The sequence below is a fragment of the Strongylocentrotus purpuratus genome, unplaced genomic scaffold, assembly GCF_000002235.5.
Source record: "Strongylocentrotus purpuratus isolate Spur 01 unplaced genomic scaffold, Spur_5.0 spur5_scaffold_13, whole genome shotgun sequence".
Lineage (NCBI taxonomy): Eukaryota > Metazoa > Echinodermata > Echinoidea > Camarodonta > Strongylocentrotidae > Strongylocentrotus > Strongylocentrotus purpuratus.
The window spans coordinates 26634597-26662247 of record NW_022145598.1 but is presented as its reverse complement, the minus strand read 5'-3'; the positions used below and the strand labels follow the sequence as shown (position 1 = coordinate 26662247).

The window sequence follows — 27651 nt, the reverse complement described above, 5'->3', positions numbered from 1 at the left end:
ATTCACTTCAGCCAGAAATTTAATGAAACTGTCTCCATAATAATGAGCTTCTTTAAGCTACATTTATATTTCAAAACAGGCTACTATTCATATTGTTTGGTAATGTGGCAAGTCATTTTTCAGTCTTTACTTCTTCTTCTTCTTATTTCAAATTGATACAATCATTCTAGACACCACTCATATCAAACTAAATAGCACAATTGGCTGAAATAGGGTCACAACAATATCTTGATAAGTAGATCAGTCTGAAATACCTCTGTATCGTTTCACACTTCATTAAATAATTATTACCCATGTAATATGCTTAAGGCAGTGGAGTGAACAAGTGCAGATTAAGTACAGTAGCTTAAGAGTATATCCTTAAAGGAATGTTAGCATTGTTAAAAAAAACAAATCCAACAGTTGAAAGTATGAAACAATGCGAGGTAAAGGTACAGGGAATGAAAACACCTAGTTGTTTGTTTCCTTGTAATCGATCATTATCAAGATATCTTAGATCCAAAATCTATTTGTAAGTGTAAACCGAATGTTATATCTAGTATAGGTTAGAGGCAGTGTACATACCTAGCCGCTTTTGCCAACCATTTATACTGATTTGCCTTTAAATTAAATCACATTTGATTGCAACGAACAGTTTAGGAAACAAAATGTTTAGGATGACAATGAACACCCCATTAACAACAAAAAGAAGAGAAAAAAAAGATTATTCACTGTCGTGCTCTTCAATCGATATCGATTCATTTTGGTTTGTTGAAACATTTCATATCAAAACACAAAGACATCGTTGTGTTCATAATTGTCCTGGGGTAGAGTTTAGTCCCATTCAGCCATTTATTTATTGTCAGGCAATCCAATATATATTTACATATATCACATATGTTTAATTAATAATTTTGAATAACTATATTCACATTTTCAAACCTTCATCTTGAGACATAATGAAAGAAGTGATAGAGCATTAAAAGATAAGTTGAACATTTTGATGTCCAATAGAGTACTGTATACAAAGCAGAAGATAGTAGATTTACATAGGATCTATTTGAACCAACGGCATTAAGCAATGTTGTTTAACACAGAGTTAACACCGTTGTGGCTCTAGTGAGTCCAGAAAGACCATGCTTGTGATTAAAACATGAAACTAAATTGTTAAGGAGTCATAAGGACCGTCATATTTTCACCACATGCATTTTAATGCAAATAAATGATCAAGTAAGATCGCAGTAAAGACTAGTAATGAATAAATAGAGTTGAAAGATTATTAGTGGCAAAATGAAGTCAAGAAAGTTGAGTTAAGGAATGATTGAATATTAGTTTTGTAAATAGTACTTTTAAAAGAAGATTCTGAATTCAGCCTGCAACTGCTTATGTGCTGAGAACTTGCAGAATCTATGCAGCAAAGAAGTATTCAAGCAAAAGTTTTGTTTGATCTGCATGTTTTCCTAATTCTCATGCACACATACATTACATGTATATGAGTACACGTATTAAAGATAATTGTTAAGTATATAGCTGTATCTACAGCACTTCAGTTTATGAAGCCTATCAAAAGAATGGTATATTTCTGACTAGTTTTAAGTAGAATTATAATTGAATGCAATCTGCATAGATGTAGCTAGAGTGTTTTTAATCATTTATCATTAACTGTTCAGCCAAAAAAATTATTCTCCAAATGCCTTATTTCCTGAGAGCCAGAAGGATGTTAACTCACATTTTATATAGAGCTGGATCCATTCTGGCTTTCAACAGAAAGAAATGTTTTGCTATGCTCCTCTGGCTCTTAATATGATATAAAAACACATCAATGACACTATCTTGAGATAAAATTTCAGTCTAAAGAACTCCTCTGACTAGTTAAGAGTAGGGAAATGCATGAATAAATGACTTCGAGGCCATGAAAGAGTTTGGAAAGGGATCGCTTGCCTAAAGCTTCATTGCTCAGCAGCTAATCAGAATTGAGCTTTTTGCTGTCACTGTTACAAGCCACAGCCTGGTTGGTCGGCTGAGTATTTTACATCATTCACTCGGAATCATCGAGCAGCCAGTCAGAATCAAGCTCTTCGATGTAGCTTGTTACAAGCCCAATCCTGATTGGTTGGCTGAAACACATGTATCTTACACCTATCATTGACAATCCCCAATAGCCAATCAGAATAAAGCTTTCTACTGGTACCTGTTATAAGCCAAATTCTGATTGGTTGGCAATGTAACATCTACCGTTGAAAGTTGCAATCCACAAGCAAGGTCCAGAAAGCAATATTTGCATGGAATGATAAACATGACAAAGTCATGCCAAGATCAAATTCATCCTTGAAATGGTGAACAGCAAAGTTGTGATACACATAAGACACATCTTGAACAAATATTCCCACCAGAACTCTTAAAGATAATATATGAATATTCCACTTGCGTATCTGTTTGAATTAATTAAACATATGACATACTGTACATGAAGCTCAATTCTGTATAGATTTGGTTTGTAAGTTTTGGTAACAGATGGGCCCCGTTGCATAACATTTTAAAACCGATGATGGTAACTTTGCTATCGATTGCAACTACCATGATAACAGGGCTCAACAGCCAATCAAAATCAAGGTTTCCATGGTAGTTACCATCGATGGCAAAGTTACCATCAATGATAAGTTTTGCGCAATAGGCCCTGATCCATGCTCTCTAATAATACATGTATATAATTTTAACAGATTCTCTCGTTCTGATCAAGTCAAAGCAAATTTGTTTCCATCCATACGTCACTGCAACTACATCTAAAATTTCAGTGTATCTGATGACTGCATCAAGCTGATAGCCCTCCTAGAGCTAGAATCAGACACAAAACATCAAATAAAATGAGATTTTGATGTCACAATTCAATAATTCATGGTATTTGGGACACAACTCAGGGACCCGTTTCACGAAGCCTTTTTTCAATGACAAATGACAAAAATCAGTGGCAAATCTGTTGATGACCAATCAGAAGCAAGGATTTCACTAGCTTATAATAAAAACTGTCATTTGTCACTGATGACAAGTTTTGTGAAATGGGGCCCAGATTCGTCCATCTTCGTGCTCCACTATCTATCAATATTTAGAAAAACCATGCAACATGCAGGAAATAGATGTACCAATATATTTCTCAATATTACAATGCAAGCATTCCTTTAACCCATGTACAATGTATATTTGATGTAGTACTTGAATAAGATTTCACAGCACAGAGTAGTTTGGCCATGGCATATAGAGATTCACATGAAATTCAACTATATTCATTTACTGCACCAATTAGTACTTCTGACAAATTGTACTTGAGCATGTTTCAAACCTTTGAATCAAAATGTTAAAAGGTGCGAACAGCATTGACATTACTAGTCTACACGAACATGTGATACTGAAAATAGTTCATCTAATCCCTTTCCTGTCCAAGTAAGTTCACTATCTGAATGATTATGATACAAACACCAACATATCTCAAAACCCATTACTGAGTAGCCAGAATGACTTTTAAATTTTGTCAGCGGTTTTATGAGCCGACAAATCCGTAAAATATATATATATCAATGTACAGATTTGTTGATTCATAATAATGATGACGAATTACTTCATGTTGTTCTGGATCTCAGTAAATTAAAATAATCTTAATTTTCTACTCGTTGAGAATGTTTGTTCATCAGCCAACATGGACAGCTACAATTCGATGTCCAAATGATACAGACGTCCAAAATCCATTGACACATCAGTCCAATGAGAGCCAAAAAAGGCATTAACTCATCTAATTTTGCATAAAGCTAGCGCCCTTTCCACACTCGGCAGATGAAATATTTTGCATGTTCTAATCGTTGAGAGAGTTTTTGGTTCACCTGCCATTATGAACTACTACAAGTCGATGTCTGAATGATAGAAAGTATCAAAATCTGGTATAACATCAGATGAGAGCGTTAACTCAGCCTTTTTTGCAAGAGTTTAGCGCCCTTTCCACTCTCATCAGATAAAATATTTTGCATGTTCTAATCGTTGAGAGTTTTTGTTCACCTGCCATTATGGACGACTCGATTCGATGTCTGAATGATAAAAACAATCAAAATTTGGTATAACATCAGTTGAGTGCTTGAAAGGCATTAATTCATATATTTTGCATGTGCTAATCGTTGAGAGAGTTTTTTGTTCATCTGCCATTGCGGCCTGCTTCAAGTCGATGTCTGAATGAAAGAAAGTATCAAAATCTGGTATAACATCGGTTGAGAGACAGAAAGGCATTAACTCATATACACTCTGGATTTCCATAAAGTTACTGCCTTTCTGGCTCTGAACAATCACAAATATTCTTTAGGTTCTACTGGTTGAGAATGTTTGTTCACCTGTCATTATGGACTGCTACAATTCGATGTCTGAAGAATAAAAACACCCAAAATCTTGCAACACATCAGCTGAGAGACAGAAGGGTCTTAACTCCTATACTTTCAATGAAGTAAATGTCCTTATAGCTCTTAGCAGACAAGAATGATCCTCATTCTCTACTCATAGTTTGCTCATTTGCCATTATGGACAGCTACAATTCGATGTCTAAACGATTAAAACACCCAAAATCTTACAACACATCAGTTGAGAGACAGAAGGGTCTTAACTCCTATACACTTCAATAAAGTAAATGCCCTTATAGCTCTTAGCAGACAAGAATGATTCTCATTCTCTACTTGTAGTTTGTTCATCTTCCATGATGGAAACCAGTCTTAGGTACCCAGGTAAGGAGGGACTTCTGTAGGCCGATGTACTTCTTGATGGTCACACAACCATGGTAGGTCAGGGCTCTCGGCATCGGACCCAGGACCGTCCACTCGTTGGTCTGAGGGTCAAACTGCTCTACGCTGTTGGTCGAGATGGTCAAGGCATCGTCCTCGTCCCCCACCGTCCACTGACCACCGATGACGTCGATCTTCTTGTTGGTGACCGTCATGGAGTATAGCTCCCTCGCGTGGCCATCTGCGTGCTGCATCTCGGCTATCGTGTTTACTTCCCCTTTGTGCGGACTGTAAACCTGGTACCAAGGAAAACATTGAAGATATTAAGTGTCATACAATTTTCTTCTAATACTACATTTCTGACTTTGGGGCCAGCAGGGTCATTTCTGATAGTCATGGCTTGATATAAATGGCACACTACAAATAAATATATTCATAATTCTGAAACTTGCATATAGTCTTTGGTAAATACATTTGTTCAGATTTGGACTGGCAAATGAAATCTGAGAATTTATGATACAAATAATGAATGTACTTTTCAAAATATCTTTCTTATAACGAGCCAGGATTGGTGGTTGTGAACTAGTTTGCAGACACAGGCCCGTGTCATCTGGTATGCGTAACAGCAGAGATGCCAACCTCTTGAGATTTTGGAGAGAAAACTCAGATTTTCACAAAAACTCGACACTACCACTGGCCCGTCGGCCCCGGGCCAGTAAGATTTCAGAAAAATGTTTGCTCTTTCATTAAAGTTTAATGAGAAAATTGCAAAGCAAATTTTTTGTTGGGGTTGCGGGGGTTTACTTGTACATGTTTCTATGCGATTCCGCTGTTTTGTTATAGGTTTAAATAAAGTTAAACAAATCAAATCATATTTTAAGATTTTAAGATCTGTACTTATGCTCCTACCAGTAACTAACAGATCTATGCTCTACTCAAGGCTTCAGGATTTGGAGTAAAGTGTCAAATGGTGGGATAAGCTAGATAAGTATTAATACTTTTGTCATAGAGACCAGTTTTATGAAGCAGGGCCCAGGTGCTGAATTTACCTGTACTTTGTACTCAGTCCTCCCTCCTACTAGATATATCTTGCTCTTCAGAGTGGCTCCAACCCTTGGTTCACAAGGCAAGGATAGATCTTTAATGATTGTCCAACAACTTTTGTCCACATGAAAGCATTGCACCAGGATATCGTTCGTGTCCTCCATGTGTCCTCCAATGACGTAGAGACGCCGACTATGGGCAGTCACGACTGGATCAACGACTCCATACGTCATAGACTCTGTCTGCTTCCACTGGTTGGACCGCCGATTGTATCGTTCGACTTCACGAAGGGGTTCGTTGGAGGAGTCCAGACGGCCACCAACAGCGTATATCCGGTCTTGGACGACGCCGAGTCCCTGGCAGAGTCGGGGAACAACAAGCCCGCTGCATTGTGACCATTCATTGAACAGCGAGTTATACCTCCAGGTGTCACCAGTGATTAACTTTCCCTCATTGCGTCCACCTATTACATACACATCATTGCTGTGAGCAACCACACGGTATTCAGTAGTGTTCCCAGGATACTGCGCAAGTGGGTACCACTTGCGTCTGACACTGTCATAGTAGCATGTGTCTCTGATCCAAGTCTGCTGCTTGTTGCGCCCACCGACGACAAAGGTCACGTCGGAAAAGGCCCTCCTGGGTTTCATTCGAGGTTCCCCGCTGTTCCTGCCCTCGCGTATGATCTGCTGCATCTCCATAGCCTCCAGGATCAGGAACTGGCAACCCTCGTTGTCTCGGATCAGCGGAGCCATCTTGATTTTATCCCGGAGCATATCTGGAGGGATGTAGGGGAGGCGGATACACATGAGCATGTCTGAGAGGTACCCGGCTCTTTCGTCTTCCTTGTACTTGACCCATTTCATCAAGGCGTCAAAGGCATCTTCTTCAGATCTCAGGTTGAGGTTGTCATCTCCCAGGTAATCCAGGACTTCCTCAGGAGATAGCTGAAGGAACTGATCCTGCTTGATCACCTCTGGGAAGCACTTCAAGGCATATTTTGTGGCAGCCTGGAGAGATAAAGGGAGCAAGTAAGAGAGCAAGAGAGTGAGAGAGGGGGCATATTTTAGTCTCAGAAACTTGATTTCAATATTTACAGGGATGCCAGTTAGAATTGACCAGAAAGCTTGAAAACTACCTAGAATGAGCTATTTTGTACACCAAAGAAATGTAAGTATGGCCTGAAAATAAATCACTAGGGTCTGAATTCAGACTTTTGCCTGGAAACGGGCATCCCTGTTTTTACACTAGCTACAATCAACGTTTAATTGAAATTTAGATATTGGCAACTATTTAGATTGACTAGTAAGCTGAGGTTACGTTGGTGCAGGCGGAATCTGATAGCTGGTATAATAATAATAATAATAATAATAGGCATTTCTATAGTGCCGTCTATCTAGATAATTCTATTCCGAGGCGCATTATTATTACCCCGGCTTTAGCCTAGCTGCCGTGTATACAGCGCTCCAGCATTTCAAGGAATTAATTCCTGCCAGGTACCCATTTACATCACCTGAGTTGAGTGTGGCAAATGTAGATCAATGTCTTGCCAAAGGACATTAGTGCACACAGCGTCTTCACAAAGCCAGATAGACTACATGTAGCTGAAGGTAAGTCCTTATATTTCAAAGTTTAACATTGATTTTCAATGGTATATTTTCAGATCGTAAATCTCTAGTGGAAGTTCAATGGTCAAAGAAGAGAAACTGGAGACAATCTTCTGGCTAGATTGTAGCCAAACTCATGATTTAACCCCTCAGTTCACAGGCAGCATTCTGTAGCTTAAAGGCATTGTTTAACAATGTTAAATATGAGATGCATGGCCCTACGTGTTATCAGTGTCTGTGATATGGTGTAATATTGAAGCCCTAAAAAAAATTGTGCTTCCAAATGATCAAAAAATCTTAGAGTGACCGATTTTTAACATACTTGTTTTCGCCAATAGACTGTAGTGTAATGAAAACCGTTAGGAAAACGCAAAATTTGGTTTTGATTTTAAATCATAAATATCTTGATAATCAGACAGGCGATCGCTTGTAAAAGTCATGGGGTTCCTGACTGACCTAAATGTTTATAATTATCATTACAGCATGAGCTAAATCCAGGATTTTGTTTCAGAATCTGAGACAAAGTTACCGGATCCCTTTAAACATTACACAAGTATTATCTGTTGTGTAAACAGCTACCTTATGGAGCTGTTCACAGCTGGGATTCTCATAGGCTGTTCTCTGGATCTCAAGGCAGTTTGCAGGATCTAGCATCCCTCTCAGGAAATCACTGCACTTCTGAATGGCCGAGGAGTGCTTCATCATGGACGCCAACTGCAGGGCCTCTCTGGCATTCTCTTCAAATATCTGCAGGGAAAAAAGGAGAGTGAAAGAGAGGAGGGAGGGAGGGTGGGAAAGAGGGAGGGAGACACAGAGAGAGATTATAATGGGAAGAGAAATATTTTTTTAAAGGTTTGATGGTACGCAAGAAAAAAAGAGGAGAAAAGGTTAGGTATGATGAAAGAAAAAAAAGGGGTATAAAAGAGAGAGGGGAGAAAGAGAGGGGGAGAGAGAGAGGGTGAAGACAGGGAGGACAGAAATAGAAAGATAAAGAAATGGAGGGAAGGAGGGGAGAGATAAAAGAGTGGGGGAGAGTTAGGAGAAGGGAGAAGAGAGAGTCAAGGTTATAATGTTTGTGATTTTAAAATGAAAGGAGAAAAAGAAAGGAAGAGGAAGCATTGAGAAGAGAGAGGAAAAAGAAGAGAAAACAGAAAAAAGAGATGTGATGGAGAGAGGGAGAGAGTGAGAGTGGGAGAAGAGGCACGCAAGAGTGACATAATGGAAGAGAGAGGAATGAGGGAAGAGCAAAAGAGAGGAGAGGGATTAAGATTTTTAGTGTTTGTGACCCGATAAGACTTTATGCAGATGCTCAAATTAATCTTAGACAGGAGCTGTGCATCTGTCATGTAAATTTAAGGTTTAGGTACATGTCGCTTCAGGGCATGTCTTATTTTGAATGTTTGTATTTTTAGCTCATGTACAGTCCTGTCACGCAGGTACAGTATTCCCTAAATGTAGTTGATGCCTGAATGCCATGAACCCTTTTTTAAAATAATGTTACATTTTTTCCTTAATTTGAAATAGCAAAATCAACATTTTCAAGTGTATTTTCATAAATTCCAAAACAAAGTGATCATCAAATACATGCAGTTTCTTATTCAGGTAATCACCCCTTTTGGTTGTTTGCAACTTAATCAGACCCTTTTGTTTCATGTACAGGTATATGTAATGCATGTCTTCTAAGAAAGTGCCCATATAAAATTAATGCTAATTGTCCTGTATAGTCCAATTTTTAATAACAACTTGGGGGAGAATTACAGTACCTCCAAACGAGATGTGTAGGTGTAATTGACAATCATCCTCAGGACCGACGGGGTAATGTCCTCAATGGTCACTTTCCCCGACTCCCCAGTCTGTAACATCCTCCTCTCCATCACTTCATCGATGGTTGCTATGACAACCCGATGGCACTGAAGTTCCTCCTTCTCCACACACAGTCTAACGTCCACGAATTTGCCATCGTGTCTTTGGTCGTTTAGCCCGAGGAGGATTTCGTTGACATGGTAGGGTTGTTCAAAGGTGTATTCGGTAGCGAGCTTTGCAAGGTCGTTGGCGGACTCACGCCTCCTATTGTCTTGCCTCTCAAGGAACTCAAGGCACGCCTGCTCTGACGAGTGCATGTGGAACTGCCTCGACGCGGCAAGTAGCTTTGTTGCGTTCTCATTGCTGATTATGAGCTTGGCCGAGTAGATGTAATCGAGCAACAACCGCACAATGAATGGCTCAACGGCATCAATGACTAGTTCATCTTTGGCAATGCGATCTCCTTCCTCTGTCACTTCATCTGCTAGATTATGGGCAAAGAATCTGCTAGTTGCAGCTAGGACTACTTTGTGACATCTAAATTGCGTATTTCCTACAAATATGTCGAAGTCTGTGAATCTGTCCTCTAATCGGAATTCATTGAGTTTGTTGAGCACGTCCGCTGCGTAATTCGGATCATCCACCTCCTTCTGTTCAAAGACAGATGACGTGACTGTCCAGGTGCTTCCATCTGTCTTGAAGCTGTCCGCAAGGCTGAACTGGCTTCCGTAGCGGCTCAAGCGGTAGAAGTTCCCTGCCATGGAAAGCCTCTTGGACAAGGACAGCGTCGACCCAGGAGTTCTCCTGATCACAAAGGACAAGTTATTGATCGGGGTCATGTCTTGTCGATGTCCGTTTGGTGCCGGAGGAGGCACCGGCGAGGATCGGATGATATCCTCGCATGATGACGGCTCTTCCTTGATTTCTGTGAATGGATGGCCCCCAGCATCGGGAATCTCTGGGTAGAGGAAGTTCCCGATCTCGGTAGAAGGCGGACGCGCCTTCTTTCGACAGCAGCTCTGGCAGCAACCCATCTTGTCTCCTTCACATGCTACAGCATACTATCCTTCAAGTCATCTGAAAGATACAATGTTCAGAGATTGGTACAGGTTAGATGTTGGGAAAGACTTTTAAAAGACATATTGAATGAATGAATGAATGGTGGTGGTTATTTTACCTGACTGCTAAGAAAGCATTTATAAATGCTTGTTAGAAAGCAACCAGATGGCTGACGGCTTTAGGTCCTCTCCTAGGGACCTGGTAATGAGGATTAATGCCTTACCTAAGGGCACTAGCGCATCGCCTTGATTTAGAACCCGGTTCACCGGATTACAAGACCACTGCTCTACCGACTGAGCTATCGTGCTTCCTCAATATTCTCTTTCTGATAGTAAACAAGGCAATCATGGGTTATTTCTTCAAAGCCTTTCACATTTGACCAATAACAAAGACCACTCTTTATTCCAATATTGATCTCATTATGAAATTAATCTGGTAAAGGTATTGGATATCAAGTCCTATCTTGCTGATTCACAAGCATGCTAATGAGACTTCAGCACCGATGTGTTTTTTTCAGGTCTCGGTGCAAATTGCAAAAAATCCTTGGTGGAATTTAGGTCAGAACCACCACAATCTCAAACTTTTACATAGGGCTCATGCATAAAGACCCTAAATAATTTTAATCTTGACCCTTCATGAAAATGTTAGTGTAAAGGCAGCCTTGTCTAAGACTCACCTAAACTGAACATAAAACCCCTTCGCAACCCTATTAAACCTAGAAAGCTTGAAGCAAAATATTAGACGACCGTAACAATCTCATACTGCCAATGAGTCAGGCTACATTCTGCACGGTGAGTTTCAAATATTTTGGCGTCTGGAATTCCAGCCTTATGAAGAGGTTATACCCTATGCCAAACTAACCTATCCATAATGAGTTTTCCAAATTGCCTACATGTGTAAAGACCATTTGAATTCTCCTGGATTAAAAGCAAATAAAAGTTTTATGCTTATTGCAGGGTTAAGAATGGTAAACAGCAAACCGTTGGCAAACAACAGAGGACCATTCACACTCAGTATCTAACATTAGGCCTGTCTTCATCAGCTCGAGATTGCCAAATATCCCGATATTTCAACTATCCTGATCGCAAATTATCCAGTTAGTTTGCATCTTCATCAGCCCGAAGTTGCAATTAGCAGTGCTTGGAATTAAAGTTTGAATACACATGTACATTCATTCATGAAAATACATGAATCCACAATTTGAATGGCGATTAAAAAAAGAGAAAAGCATTGACATAACTGTCAACCCTATGCCAATGCATTGCACGAAATTAGAGTTGCAGCATCCGCACTATATATACATTGCACCATAATATTTTATTTTTTGACACTATCCAGGGAAGTATGAACACAGCTCAAGTGCAATGTCGTAGCTGCATGACACGATTATGACGTGATCAAGTTTTTGTAATCTGTGTGTGTGTGTCGGTATGACAACTTCTCCTGACACATCCACACATACATTGTACTTGACGTTTTTATTGTTAAACCCTGGTGAAAGCTGAGCTAAACTGATGCCAGCACGTGGGATTTCAATAAAGCTAACTTTCGCTTCTGGTATTACAGAATTGCATTTCAAGATAAAACTTGCCTTGAGTCATTCTGCATTATTTATGAGGTGTTGTGGTAGAGTGTATACGGGTCAGTGAGCACTAATTTTTTTGACTTTTTGTTTTTGTTTTGCTCAACGAGGCGGGAGGGGGGAAAGAGCCCTAAAAAAAATTTAAAACACAAAAAAAATTGCCAGGTGAGGGCCCCTCCCCCCTCCAGTCTTCATTTTTTAAACAAAAAAAAAGGTAAAATTATTGTGTTTTTACCTGTTTTTTTGCCAGGGGAAGCCAAAGAAATTCTCTGAATCTCTTTAATCAAAAGTGATAGTACAAACTGCACTCCAACACACACACACACAAAATGAAACCCTAGTTTGGCTACACATTATTGGTATGGGAAATTATGAGAATTTGGGTCTTGTTCACTTGCATAGAATTTCTATCAAAAACATATCACATTTCTCTAAGAGATTTCCTCACAGCCAATCAAATGCAACAATTTCAGAAGCTATTATAACAGTTATTGTAACTGCTTAACAAGGTTTATGAAGTGGGGGCCAAATCATTAACAAATTTCACAGATCATTTTAAGTTTAGGAGTTCGAACCTTTCCAAATGATTTTATTCATAGCTATTAGCTAATACGACCTAATTCTTTTCTATCTCTCATGCCAGTTCCAGTTAACCTTACTTTTTGACATTTTCATTGTCTCTCGGAACACATGGTCCTGAAAGGAAATGAACAATTGCGATTAGTGTCATGTACTTTGATGACATTGAATCGCTATCCACAGACTCATTAGAATGACGCAAGTCATCGATTCACCACATCCATGAAAAACAGATCTAAGGTATAGCCCAATTTTTGAAGAGGGTAGCCTCAGTGATTTGAGATTGATGTTTTGCAATGTGAATTAAGTCAGGTGTGAAATAATACATGGCAAAATTTTGTCTACGTGACCGTCCCCGGTGCCCCCCCCCCCACTCAGTATTATTTAGGGTATGCGTACGCATGTTCCCTCTCTTGTATGAAAGTACCCCTTTACCAGAGATTTGGGAAAATGAATGTGATCCCTCCGTTCCCGGACCGTCTTATATCAATATATATATTAATCGCAATTTACTTGAGATTGATATCAATTGCAACTAAATATGTACTGGTACACATAAGAGATAGCAGAGTGCAAAAAACTTGTGAATGATTGGAGGACTTGCAGTTGATTTGGATCAATTGCAACTCTTTTATATTTAAAGACAGGGCCCCAGGGCTCAACACTATATGGAACACGTGCCCAGTGCTTTTTAGCCCTCATATTCTTTATCTACACCAACAAAAAATGTGGAGGAGGGGGGGGGGGGGGCGGCAGCATGCTCACAGGCCCCAACAAATTAATTCTGAATTTTAATGAAATAGAACAGTGTGGAGCCCTACCTACAAGAATTGTAAACCAGAAACTTTAATATGCATGAAACTTCACATATTCCATGAGTGATCCCGATTTGTGAAAGTTTCATGCCCTAAAACAACTTAATGCCAAGTTGACAACTGACACAACACTGAATTTTGTAATTTACTACGCTTTTTTCCACAAACACAACTGTCATTTTTCAAAAGTTTCATTTTGCCTATATTTGTGGTTCTTAAGTTAATGTCTAATACCTACTTGTACGACCAACACCGTTCAGTATATTTGAGACACTTTACTTGCAATGATGATAAATGCAGGCTTCCCATTATAAGTCATTGGATGAATGTATGATTCCAAATTGGTATTGGAAATCGTGCTTAAATGTCAACGGTACATGAGGCTTTCCTTCTTGACTTTTTTTCCAGATTAATGACGGCACAAACATTGTCAAACCGCAGATCATGCGGTCTACTATGACTCTTATGAGCCTTCCCATCTACTCATGTCATTGGTTAAATGACAAACTTTTTTGACACATACACAGTCACAAGAGATTTTTTTCCTGGGGCACATCAAACTGAATATTAGTGCAGAGTCTTAAAATTTGGTCTCTCGATTCTCAGTTATTAGCCTTTAACATTATCCCCCAATATGCAACTCAGTCAGGACCAAACCCTATTAATGTAAGTTGACCCGAGAGCTGTGGACTAGACTAGACCAACTCATATTTGCTCAAACATTGTTTTCAGGACAGCTCTTATTTTTTAAAGAAACGTTTAAATAAAGTGAGAACTGGGCCTTGATGGGTGTGTGCATGTGTTGATGCAATTGGATTTTTTAAATGAGGCATGTTGTAGATCTCTGGCTTTCATCCGATTGGGGTGGTATTAGAGTCTATAAATTCAGCCTCTCAATAATTGAAGGTATAACTTGCCTGTAACATATCATCACAAAAGTATAGAACAATGAGAGCCAACCACAACACCAACTCTCATTTGCCCGAAGAGCATTATTCTTCTTATAGGCCTCAATTATAAAGCGCTTAGAGACATTTGTATTATTAAAGCGCTATATAAGCGGAATATTGTTATTATTATTATTATTATTATCAAAGGGCAACCTATAGTACATAAAGTAGTAAATTAGGTCTTTATGTGCATTTTTGCAATTGGGTTTTCACAGACAGGTTTCAATCAGATACGATTCTTTACATTTGGGTATTTACTTTATATAAGGTATCATCATCCAAAAGACACGACTCTAGAACACTGACTTGACCCGAGACCCGGCAGCTAGATCAACTAAAGTGTGAAATGGGCCTTGACCTTAAAAACAGGTACACTGACAGATATTGTCTACCATTCTGTCTACAGTATGACCTCTATTTTCTTTGAAATATGATTGAGACACAACCAGAAGCCGACAGCTAGATCTTCTAGTTGCCAACACCACATCCTCTGTGAATTAACCCATTTCCTTACTGGATTTGGTCCAGATTTCAATAACTTCCGGTAGGCACGCTTGTTTAATTTTGGTTACCTCTGTATGCCCTGTATATTCCATGGATTGAATGAGATGATCAAAATCCTGATTTCCTCTGGAATGAAGTGATTGTAAACGTATCAAAGGTTTGACATAGTTGTTTTTAAATCTTATATTTTGTATATTTTGCACTTGTTTTGTTTCACTGACAGATTTTCTGCTTAGTGTAGCACCAAAATTGTGTTTATGACCCAGATAATTCTCAAGATCAGCATATTGTACGTGTAAAGTTAACAACTAAATTATTCATAATTTGATTTTGATTTTGATTTTGATTTTTTTAAATTATTTCCGTAACTCAATAATAAAAGGTGGGCTGGGACAATTAGGGCGTTTGCTGAATACTTTAGATTTAAGCTTTAATATTTCACATTTTCAAGAGACATAAATTGGTACAAGTCAATAATTTAGTTGGTAACTGTAAATGCCTATCTGTTGAGAGTCAGAATGACTTTAACTCATACGTTTCATTTATGTAACAGATCATATCATGTTTTGTGTGGTTTTGAATAAAATGAACTGATGAACTGATGAAACTTGTTATACGGAGGTCCTTGGGACAAAGGAAATTACCTTGTTATACCAGGAATCTTGTTATATCAGGGTAAAAAAACAAAAGAATATAAAGAGCTGGGACCATGAAAATCACCTTGTTATAACAGATACCTCGTTATATCTGAGCTCTTTATACTGAGGTCCACTATACTTTTATAGAGTTGAAGCTCTTCTATCACTCAGCAGACAATGTAACATAATTAGATTGATGTAGGAGACAAACATCGACCAAGAAGCTGCATTTATATGTTTTTTAAATCTACAATAGACCGATTTACTATTTACTACATATTCAAATTTATCAATGTTTCTTTCCTGGGAACCTACTACATGTACCTAGCGACAAGGTATCCATTAACCTGTTATTAATAAAAGAACTTATAATACTTGGAATCCAATCTATTATTTATTGCTATGTTGGGCAAGCCTTCAGGCTGTCAAGAACAACCTTTTTTTTAAAGAATGCATAACATTTATACAATGATGGATAATGCAGACCTACATGTACAGGTGACCAGGGTGTACAATGTGTACCTTGTAATATAGGAACTATTCAGAAGTGAAATTGCTCTTTAAATTAAAGTGCATTCACCCCATTGTTTCATGAAATATTCAATTGGGTTTCAGCCAAAAAATTACATAAATGAATGTTCAGTTCCCCACGTGCAGCTTCCTAAACCCATAAGTCACAATGTAATAGGGTCACAAGACATTACATCCCACTAACGTGCAAATTGTGTAATTATGTATCCTGGTTTAAAGGTAAAGTCCAGTTCTGGTCATGTGATTGCATTGTGAAAGAAACGTTGTGGAATCGATCAAAAAAGGTCCCAAAGATGTACAGTATATGGGTCTATGCGATAAATTATTATATCTTATATATCCAGACTGAATAGATATAATAATTTACCAAATATATCAATTAGTAGGCGGTTTCCCAGGACAATTTGTATTATCAGGTATTATTCAAAAACATATTCTTTCACATGATTGGTAATAAAAGCTTCCATTTCATTTTTTGAGCGGGGGGGCATTTCCAAAACTGCTCTATACCTTTAACTGAAGAACAAGATCTCACATATTTTTGTCATAAAGGAAAACTGGAAAATGTTGGCATCAACATGCATCTTTTTTACTATAATGGCACCTACATTGTGATACATAAAGCCTCATTGGCAAGTGTAAAGAAAAGATGATGTTAGCAAATGAGTACCGGTAATAAGAAAAGACATAATGAATTCACAAACTAACACAGGAGGGTACAATTTATAAAAACTGACAAAGAAACTTGCCGATGGCGAGAAGGGAATAACAGGAATAGTAAATTATGACAACTTTCAGTTTCAACTTTCACATCCCCGGATGATATAAAGGTATGCCATAAATGTCTGATCTCCTCTGAATCTGTCTTTTCTTTGACATGACATTCGTCTCACCTAGCATCATGAAAACATGTCACTTTGACCGTATTTGGTAATTGAGTCCCATTGCAATCTCAACCCAGTCTACAACTTCAGACACGGATTTATGCTGTTCTTAAAGAGAAGGTTGAGTTCTGGGAAGAGGTGAAAAATAATTTGTGAGCATTACTCATTCTTATTATGCAAGTGTGGAAGAACATCAGTTTAGACATGTTCCCTGACAAGCATGGCTCTTAAAATGCCTTCATATTCTAAATATGCATGTCAACATCGTAAAAATCGGGGGCCGGCTTTTTACGCCACGTGTTCGTGTAGTCCCATATACATCTTTCTGTGCAAGTGTTTGTAACTTTACCAAGACTTGGCCAAATTTCTTATCATTTTGATGATTCCAGAACCTTGCAATACACACAAATTCTTATATGCTAGATGATCAACCTTTTCTGGTCGGATCCACACCGTTTCTTTCACAATGCAATCGCATGACCAAAACTCAACTTCATCTTTAAAGAGGCCTTTCATGTTTTTGGACCCGTAAACATTTGCATCTCAGATTGGACGAGCTTATATTAATAATTATATATATGAACAAGGCTCTCCATGAATTAGTTTGGGATTATAGAAAATGGTTAGAAAGGATGTACATGTATAATGAAAAATGGTTTAAATTTTGGTTTACTCTATTTAAAAATTTAAATAAGTTGACTTTGCCCCCCCCCCCCCCTGTAAACATTGCGTCCTGAGGGAAAATTAGGAGGGAGGAGGGAGGGGGGGGGGGGGGGTCTGATGTAAGATTGTATTGGAAGGCACATGTCATCACTCATTATTATCAATTGGAGCGGACCACATCACATACCGGCATGTGCTTCCCCAGCGGATCCACGACCAAATGTGAGTACATTGCATACATGTACATATAGCAGCAAGACCGGGTCTGTTGTGTGTAGACTAGCATGGATGGATGACTATAAATTGTTTATGCAGAGAAACCCTGTCTAAACTAAACTTGAACCCTTGCGCCTCCCAACTTTTTGCCAGAACTCGCAATGATATCTAGGCAAGACCGACAGGTAAACATCTGGGGAATTCATCACCCGTAACGTCTTCTCAGAGACAGAAGGGTGTTAACTCTGTGTTGAAGCATATGAGTTAATGCCCTTTCAGCTCCAAACAGACAATGACATACATCTGCAATTCTACCTTGCCTTTCTGCATGTATTTCTGCATGGGCCTCCTACTAGTAGTAGTAGCAACATCACCCTACGTCAAATTAGTTGATTGAGTTGTGCACAGCATGAAAATCAATGAAAATCAGAGATTCCAATTTAGTTAAGATATTGTCATTGATTTGCACCTGTACATGTCTGGTTTCTCATTGCTTTCACGAAACGTCTTTTTTGAACCATAATGTATAGAGTTAATGCCCTTCTGGCTCCAAACAGACCATACAAGGTTAACATACACTGGATAGAGTGCTTTGAAGTTTGAACCGACATGTTCATTTCATAAGTTTTCAGGTTTCCACAATTCAAAAGTAAAATTCTTTGATCAAACATCGATATTCTTTTATCATTAACATAATTATTGGGATGAGGGAAGGGTAGGGTAGGGGAGGGTTTTAATATTTTTAGACTCTGTATAAATTATATGAACTCCTACCTGGCTACCCCATGCAGTAAGTCCTTCAAATTCCAATACATTATCTTTAATAAATCAGTATGTTCATTAAAAGTAATGGGCAGATGCTACTTAGGTGGGCGAGAAGTCAAAAAATATAAACACAATGTTCTTCTCTCCCTTCAGTGAGGTATACAATATGCCTGACTTGCATCTTACATTGTTCCTTCAATTTCAAATTGACATTATCATCCTCCATCTATGGATTAGATATTCAAGATGTGGCCCAACGTTAAGAAGAAGGCACGGTGGGGGGGGGGGGGGGGGGGGGGGGGGGAGGATTAAAAAATAATGCAAACACAATGGCTTTCATTTTCAATTTGTACCCTGCAGGCTTGCTCCATCATACACAACAAACTGTTTTCTTTTTTGCTATTTAAAATGCACATCATTATCTTTAAACAAGCATACATGCATATGCACACATACATTATGTGAGCGATCAATGCCATTCTATGATAATGACGTATTCATTCAAATTCGGAAGCCATTGAGATTCAGAGAGCGAGGCAGGGCATTCACGTACATCTAGGTTATATTTAGATCAGTGGAATATAAACTACATGTAGGAGACACTGAGGAGCCTGTAGGGCTTGCGCATGGGATGGGAGACCTGAGCGTGTCTTAAAGGTAAAGACCAGTATTGGAAATGCCCCAATTTCAAAAAATGAAATGGAAGCTCTCATTACCAATCATGTGAAAGAATATGTTTTGACTAATACATGATGATAAAAAATTTGCCGGGAAACCGCCTACTAATTCATATATTTGGTAAATTTGTTTCTCTCATGGTCTGTGAGAGATATAGGGTAGTCCCATATACATCTTTCTGTGTATAGTGCTTGTAACTTTACGAAGAATGGGCCAAATTTCTTATCATTTTGATGATTCCAGAACCTTGCAGATGCTAGATGCTAGATGATCAACCTTTTCTGATCGATTCCACAACGTTTCTTTCACAATGCAATCGCATGACCAGAACTGGTTTTTACCTTTAAAGATGTGTGAGCATAGACTTCACTTTCCTAAAAATTTTGTAAAGATACTTGTAATCAACCATATTTCCAGGCAAGAACATAATATGTTTTTCAAGGGGGCAAAAAAACTTTGAGTGTATCAAATTATAATTACAGTTTTAGGATTTATAGTTAAAAACTTGGAATCCAAAGAAAGGAAAGAAAGAGAAAGCTATACAGTGCATCCGAGAAAAATTATCAATGTTTTATCATAACTTAATCACAATTATAATTAATAAATGACACATATTTGCACAGCTGAGATCCTCATCTTTCATTTGATGCACCTCATATGATGTACATGTATATTTCATGCATGAGTGATTAAAATGAATTTGAAGAGAGGAAACCAAAAGGTCATTTGGCGGATGGTTGACAATCAGCCGTAGACGAAAGACTTCATGCATGGCTGATTGTCAACGAAACGGAGTAAAGTCTTTTGTCAATTCTGCTTGTTGCTACGGCAGGCAGCCAGTGAAAATGAATTCGTACTCACAGTTTGAGAGAGGGAGAGGGGGTGCATTAACATTATTGTTGGGCTATATTAAGGACAAATGGGGTTCATACAAATGAGTAGGCATTGGGGAGCCTGTAAGAGGTACACTGTAACGCATGGGATAGGAGATCTGAGTGTGCGCGGAAGAAGTGCAGACTTCACTCTGACATTACAATTTGTATAGATATCAACTTATAATTACACTGTACAGTTATATGATTTACAGTATTAGAAAACTAGGAATCAAAATAAATATAAAACATATGGAAAGACCATTGAGTTTGAGACAGAGAGGGGGAGAAAGGGGAGGGAGGGGAGAGGGGGAGAGAGGGGAGGGGAGGGAGAGAGGGGGAGAGAGGGGAGGGGAGGGAGAGAGGGGGAGAGAGGGGAGAGGGGAGGGGGAGGGGGAGAGGGGAGGGGAGGGGGGAGAGGGGAGAGGGGAGAGGGGAGAGGGGAGAGGGGAGAGGGGAGGGCAGAGGGGAGGGGAGGGGGAGGGGGAGGGGGAGAGAGAGGGAAGAGAGGGAGAGAAATAGAGAGAGAAAGGGAGAGAGCAAGAGAGAGAGAGATGAGGGGAAAAGGGAGCATAGCATTATATGTGTTTTGTCGTACATGTAGAAACCAAACTACCAAAGAGCTTGTAAGGGCTTCAAACATGGTATTATAATCCATAATTTAAGGGCGAATTTGAACAGGAACATTAACTTGACATTCAAATAACAGAAATTACAATTAGTATTACATTTTGAAAACTCTCTACAGATCAAAATAAAAGAAAGAAAAGTCATTGAACGCCATCAAGCAGCGTAGCTTGTGAGAAAAAAATGAGAAAGGGGGAGGGCATGAACATGTACAGAAGGGTATATTTAGAACACTGGAATACAAAGTACATGTAGTAGACTCTGTAAGGAGCCTCTAAAGGCTTTCCAGTGGAATTGGAGACCTGAGAATGATTTATTTAAAGGTATGCAAAAGAAGCATAGGCGTGACATTTACATTTTACAGATAGAAAACTTAGGATTAGAATACAGGGGAGAAATCATGAGAGATTGCTACAACTGACACCTCAGGGTATTTATTTCAATAGCATTCTAAAGATTAACTAGAATGTATAAAAAAAAAAAGCTAGCATGTATACATAAATGTATGTACAGTTCACTGTACATCACAATGACTGATCTAGTGTTTTAAATCTTGAGCGTCAATTCATTAAATTTGAGTAACTTTCTTGCTGTGAAAAAAAAGGTTTTCTGAGAAACCCAATATCTTGTTATCATTAAAAATATATAATCCAAGATTTATATCAAGATGACCAAAAAACATCATAGTGTTTGCACAGTCTAAATGTAGCATGTACTGTAGAGCTGCCTATTTGTAATAGCCAAAGAAAGAACCCCCTCATTAAAGCCTCATAAACTTGGGAAGCATTTTAGGTTTCAATCCTAGCCATTTGTCAATAAATGATATTAAAGGTAATTAAGGTATCATCTATTAAACATTTTTTAACACCCATCTTTAAACTGGTTGAAAAGGCATATTCAGATAAGCACATTTTTGTTTTCAAGTATTCCAAAGTAACATTTAACACTTTTGATTAGTCCCATAACTTAATGCCATTGCCTTGAGTAAACAAATGCTATAATTACTTGCAAACATTTTTCAGAGAGTAAATATCACACCTTGTGTTTGTTTTCATTAATTTGATGGTTTTATTGATGTATCAAACACTATAACCCAAAATGTTAAATAGTTCAAAATTAGACTACGGTATTCATTTAAACTTTCAAAGCCTAAAACTTCATGACTTTTAAACCACACCATTATTTTTAATCAAAAAAGTGAGCAAAATATCAATAAAAGGGGGGGGGGAGGTGTTGGAAAATCATAATTTCATGGAAAGAAACGTTCACAAATCTGTTGGACCCATTCATGAAAGTTATGAAAGTACTGACATCCATGCACTCACAGGTCTGGGACCTCCATGCACACACAGGTATCAGGGGTTTACCTCAATTACAATTGTGACGGTAGACTATCCCTTTAATAAGCATTTATTAAAGTGCTTACAATAAATCTCATCTTACTCTCTGTGGATCCATGGCTTACCAATTGCATTCCCCGAGCAAGCCCTCATCCATCAGAGTTAATTTCTTACGAATTTAACGAAATGAGTCATTAGAAAAGTGCATATAAATCTATACATCATGTCTTTGGAACCAGAAGGGAATGAAGTCATATACTGCAACACAGAGTTAGCACCCTTCTGGCTCTGTACCGATGGCATGTGCATGTGAAAGCTTCATAATTAATCAGTGAATGTCAGCTGAAGAGGGTTTGTCAAGATTAAAGCTAGTCTGAAGTTGGGTAACGGAATACAATTTAAAGAGTTACTGTCTTTGAATTGATCTGTGAATTGTTTCAAATGCAATCTCTAGTTGGTTCCTAGGGACCAACAGAATACACTCTCGCGTCCGCTTTAGAGCTTGTTTTGTATTAACGGTTACTTGATTTTGTCTTTATAGATAATACCAATAATAAGATATTACCAGACTTTTCTACATTACCTTTGACATATTTGCACAGTATTGCCCCCCCCCCCCTTCCCTCAATCAATAAAAGTATGACTAATATGACTGTGAACAAAGAGTTCTGGAAATAACCTAACAAATGGGCACTCCCCTGAAACACCAAGTTCTGATTATTTGTATTCACTATGCATTCACTCTGTACATGTACATGCAGCTCCTAACAGATAATGTGTTAATTTCAATTAATTGAGGCAAGTGTTCAGAGGATACAAGCTAGGTGAACAGTGCTTGCAAAAAATACCGGTACATGGAGATGCAGAAGTAGATCATTATCAGATAGCTTTCTTAGCAAAAGAAAAGAAAGCACCAAATGCTTGTACAGTAAGTAAGCAACCAGGGCATGACAGCTTTACGTCTTCTCCGAGGGACTCGGTAATGAGGATTACTGCCATAATACACAAGGTCGCGATTCCAATGAGTTGGTTTCTATTCCAGAACCTCCCAGTTAAGTACAATACCACTGCTCTACCACTGAGCCATGGCGCCTCCTCCTATAGGATCCACAATGGTACATGTAGTAGTTGGGAAGGCTATCTGTTTGGAAGTGACTCTTACATTCGATGGTCTTGACCTGTAGTGTGAATGCAGTATATTGTTTGACTCCTTTTGTAAACAAAACTATCATAACACCCAAGTGAATGCATTATGTAAATAAACACATGTACACCTGTACATGTACACTGTATACACACACACTATGACCTAAAGTCACAAAGGAGGTTTAGATCTAACCAATGGTTAAACCCACTTTAGACCATGGTTTAACCCATATGGGTTAAATTTAAACGTCTTTTGAGAATTTGAGCCAATGTGTACATTGAATCCTATGACCTATGACCTGAATCCTATGACCGGGGTAATAATATAACTATCTGTAAAGCGCTTTGAGAGGGCCTTCGGTCCTGAAAAGCGCTATATAAGAACTAGCTATTATTATTATTATTACATGTACATGTACATGGTACGCAAATCTATAGTAGATGTTAAAATGGTAAAATGGTCAATTGACCAATTGAGGGACACAACATGGCCATGGTCTATCTTCAACGGCATTACAATACAGTATTGCTGTTGTCAAGTTTATGAACATTGTTCATGTACAGTTTGCACACGTAATATACAGGTACAATGTACCTAGCACATTGAACATCCAATTTCTAACAAAAGTCCCTGAAACGTTTGGACATCTTCCCAATTTACAGTGTACATGTACAGTACATGTACATGTACACTGTAAGCGTCAAAAAGTGATGTCCATATTACAAAGACACCATAGACTGTTTCTAGAAGACACAAATAAATGGATTATTAGATGACTTTATCATGAAGTTCAACCATGAAACTTAACATTGGGGAATAGAGGCTCATTCACATTCAAATGTATACTGTATTTAAGCAGTAAACCACACTCTTTTTTAAAAGTGTAAATGAATGCAGGTGAGGGATGAACAAAAATTAGCTGTGCAGGTCCTACTCACACAACTTTGTACTACATTGTAAATGAAAATGTAAAACACAACAATGTGGAGCACACTAAAGCTTATTTTGCCCTAGCAGTTACATGTACAAATGTACATCGGCATACACACATGTATCTGAACAGGGCTTTGCAGATAATTAACAGCATGATACACTTCCATACTGACTGTGTGGAAATTAAGAAATAGTTTGACCTCATTAACACAACGATGGGTTGGTGGGCTGTTTGGGTTGATATGTGGATGCTTGTAATTAAAATGCCTTGTCTTTATAAATCAAGGCAATGCATTAATTCCAATTTTGTTTTCAATTGATAATTCATCACAAATGTACAACTACATGTACATTTACATTCTACATATTCATTGAAATGAAGACATCATGAGTACAGTTACTGTAACAACTAAATTATCCATACACTTACCGAGTGTGTAATTTATCAAGTGCGTGAAACATTGATTTGTCCGTATTTATGTTTCTAGAGAATATATATATTAAAGCTTTCATCTAAAAGTATTCAACAAAGGCCCGATTTCTACCAGTTCACCTTTGATTATTGATTTCAAATAGTGTCAAATTACGAGGCATATGAATAATTTAGTTGTAAACTGAGTATAAATATGTGTGCAGAGAAAAAGGCATTTTTAACGAAGGATATCGAGAGAAAAAAATAGATGGGAGCGGTGAGCGACTTAACTCTTGAAATCTAAATAAAAAGCTATGGCAAACTGGGAAAGAGCTCTGGTTTAAAAAACAATAAAATACATCTCTGAGAAAAAAAATCACACTTTCATATATATTGCCTAAGGAGCCCCCTAAAAAGGATGTTTTACCCTGACTGATTGAGAAGCACTGACTTACTTGTACGTGTATCACTATCCCTTGTAATGAAACATGTATTAGAACACAAAAAGCAACTTCAATGTACCGGTACTATCAAAATGGCTACTGTGAATTAACTGACACGGGAGAGATAATGAAGCAATGTGCTTCATCCCTTCAATGACCATGTGTACAAATCTGTGTGTGTAAAAACAATTTCACATCACATGTACCTGTATCTCACACACAAAATAAATCTTCCCCATAGTGGACAGGGACAGACTACATTCCAAAGCAATCAAGATCTTCCTATCTCCTTGAATAAAGGGATATCTGAAGTTCCTGAATATGCATGTAATTTAATTTACAAGTAGAGTGTACTGTACATGTACACATATCTGAAGTATTTGTCAGCGTGTAACATACAGTTGTACAGCACTGCAATTAAAAAAATGAAACTATAAAGGAAGTACATATGTACATGAAGCTATAATCAAGTAACAAGCAAACAATTACAATTTGTATCTGAAAAGAAAGGGGAAATTAAATCTCTGCACATACCTCTACATACACGTGACAGTGATATACATTCAAACAGATGAGGGATGGAAGAAATAGGTGTAATCACAATGGGCTCCTCTCCATGCACACAACTCCAAGGCTACTATACTCTTCTCCTGCTATAATAGTAATTTACAGATTCATAATAAGCTGCAACTCATGCATGAACATCCATCCTCCGATCAGCGGGACACCCCACGACTCATCCTCATCTTCATCTAAAACCTGGGCAGGACGGAGAAAGACGGAGCAACTCCGAGACGATGATGCTGCCCTAATGCATTAACATGCCAGACAAAGCAAGGTGAAGAACCTAATCATCCGCAATGTAACCTGGATGCACGCCTGCGCTGACTGACGTGACTGGTTGGGTGGTGGTGAGCTGGCCTGACTGACTCACTGTGGTGATTACATCGAGGTATGACAGGCTTTAATATGACGATGGGGAGACACACACGGAGACTGCCCTCATTTGTCAAAAACAATACACTTGGTATATTGTACGCATGTAAATGTGGGTGTGTGAACGTTTGTTCACATGTGCAGTACCTGGGCATAAATGTCCATGGGCATATATAGAAGCTAGCCACCCTACACTGTACACACAGTGGAGTAGCATGGGTCCAGGCATTAAAGGGGCACCAGCATCATGGGGGGGGGGGGGGGGTGGGCCCTATTCTTACTCAGAAGAGAAAATGCAAATTAGATATAAAAAAGGGAGAGGTGTGGAAGGTCCTTAATAATAATAATAATTATAGGCATTTCTATAGCGCCGTCTATCTAGAAATTCTATTCCGAGGCGCATCTGCTTTTTTTTTCTCCCACTTTTCTTAGTGTTTATTTTTCTTCTTCTTTTCGCCAAATGATAGGGATATGTGACCACCCCCAAGACTGCTTGCTACAGAAATGTATGCAAACTTTGTTCAGATGGACTCAGAACAGTTAATACAATAATAAATGAGAAATTAAGGGAATTAAAATTCCGGATAAGATTTAGCGAGGACACAAAACATAAGTTTTTTTTTGCCTACTATAGTCAAGAAAATCTCAAAGTTTGTTCATTCCCACATTATGAATGGTTGATTGCTTCCTTCCAAACTGCCAGATTTACTTTCAATGGTCACACTAAAACTGATATTACAAGACACAAATGTTACATGAACAATGTAAAAGTTCACATTTTATTTCACAGGAGCTTATTTAGATTGAATACAATACAGGAAATTTGTGATTTTCTCTTTATATATTAACACCAAATCTAATCTATTTTGTTGAGCGAACCCCCCCCCCCCCCCCCCTTCAATAAGAAATATTTTTAAAAGGTTTTTTTTTTTTTGCTCAAGAGGGAGGACGGGGGGTGTTGATTTCTTTTAATAATGGTGCTCCTTCTCTGACTTAGTCGCTCCGCTCCCTTGCAATGTCTCTCTCTCACCTCTGGCTCAAAGTTGGCAATCCTAAGAACCCCCCCCCCCCCCCTTAAAAAAAACTTGTACGGGCTTGTGTTGTAGCTTGGATTGTTTTCAACAACATCTTCCACACAGCTCTTTTCCCCCAGGATTTTCAGGAGCTCCTTTAGAGCTTTAAACTTAAAGATCTTCATGTCCATGTCCCTCAATACATGCATAACCACATTTACATTTACATGCACATTACCAGCCTCCTCTCACATTCAATCTGATTTTAAATTCATTAATCATTCACAGGCAGTCTACCATGTAACTTCCACTCCAACCAATGACGTCGCTGACGATCGGCTGTGCAGCTCTGACTGATACCTCTGAATGAGTAAGAGTGAGTGGATGGCTTTGTTTACATTTCTCCTATTCAGATTCAGGCCAATATATCTCGCTAAGATGTAGATGTATCACACAGTACGCATGCATGCAGTGCAGTGAGGATGTAGTCTGTAAGGACAGACTCCAATTTGATGATAAAAGACAATTGTATAAAGTCTGGTGAAGAGCCTAGTTCTGTCAGTCTCTGGCTGTGTCAGGAGCGGCTATAGTACAGAGCCTATGGGGTTGCAGTAGACCGTGCAGTCAGCGTAGTCTCGTTGTTCAGACACTCTACTACGCTCTAATAGACAAGGGTTTGAGCCGGCAAACTAACGAGGATGATTCATATGTATGGGGTTTGTGTGCAGTGTGTCTGCTCCAACGTGGCAGTGCAATCAATTCACGGATCCCAACTCCTCCCAGCCTAGCCTCAGACACTGCCATGGCGAATGTTCTCTATTCAAATAAATGCCAACTTTGCACTTAACATTAACCTAATTTACACATTTAATGTGATAAG

The 27651-nt window shown here is 38.5% G+C and overlaps 1 protein-coding gene across 1 annotated transcript in view; it reads right to left on the bottom strand.

Annotated features, from left to right (window-relative positions):
- Positions 1 to 817: 817 nt before the first annotated feature.
- LOC100889952 (kelch-like protein 38) overlaps positions 818 to 27651 on the bottom strand; it is a 37155-nt gene continuing 10321 nt past the window's right edge. The window contains exons 2-5 of the mRNA XM_030983256.1: positions 9145 to 10261; positions 7961 to 8128; positions 5780 to 6784; positions 818 to 5026 (exon numbers count right to left, since the gene is read on the bottom strand). Coding sequence (XP_030839116.1) covers positions 4697 to 5026; positions 5780 to 6784; positions 7961 to 8128; positions 9145 to 10218 — 2577 coding nt within the window. The 5' untranslated portion in view covers positions 10219 to 10261 and the 3' untranslated portion in view covers positions 818 to 4696. The remainder of the gene's footprint in view (positions 5027 to 5779; positions 6785 to 7960; positions 8129 to 9144; positions 10262 to 27651) is intronic.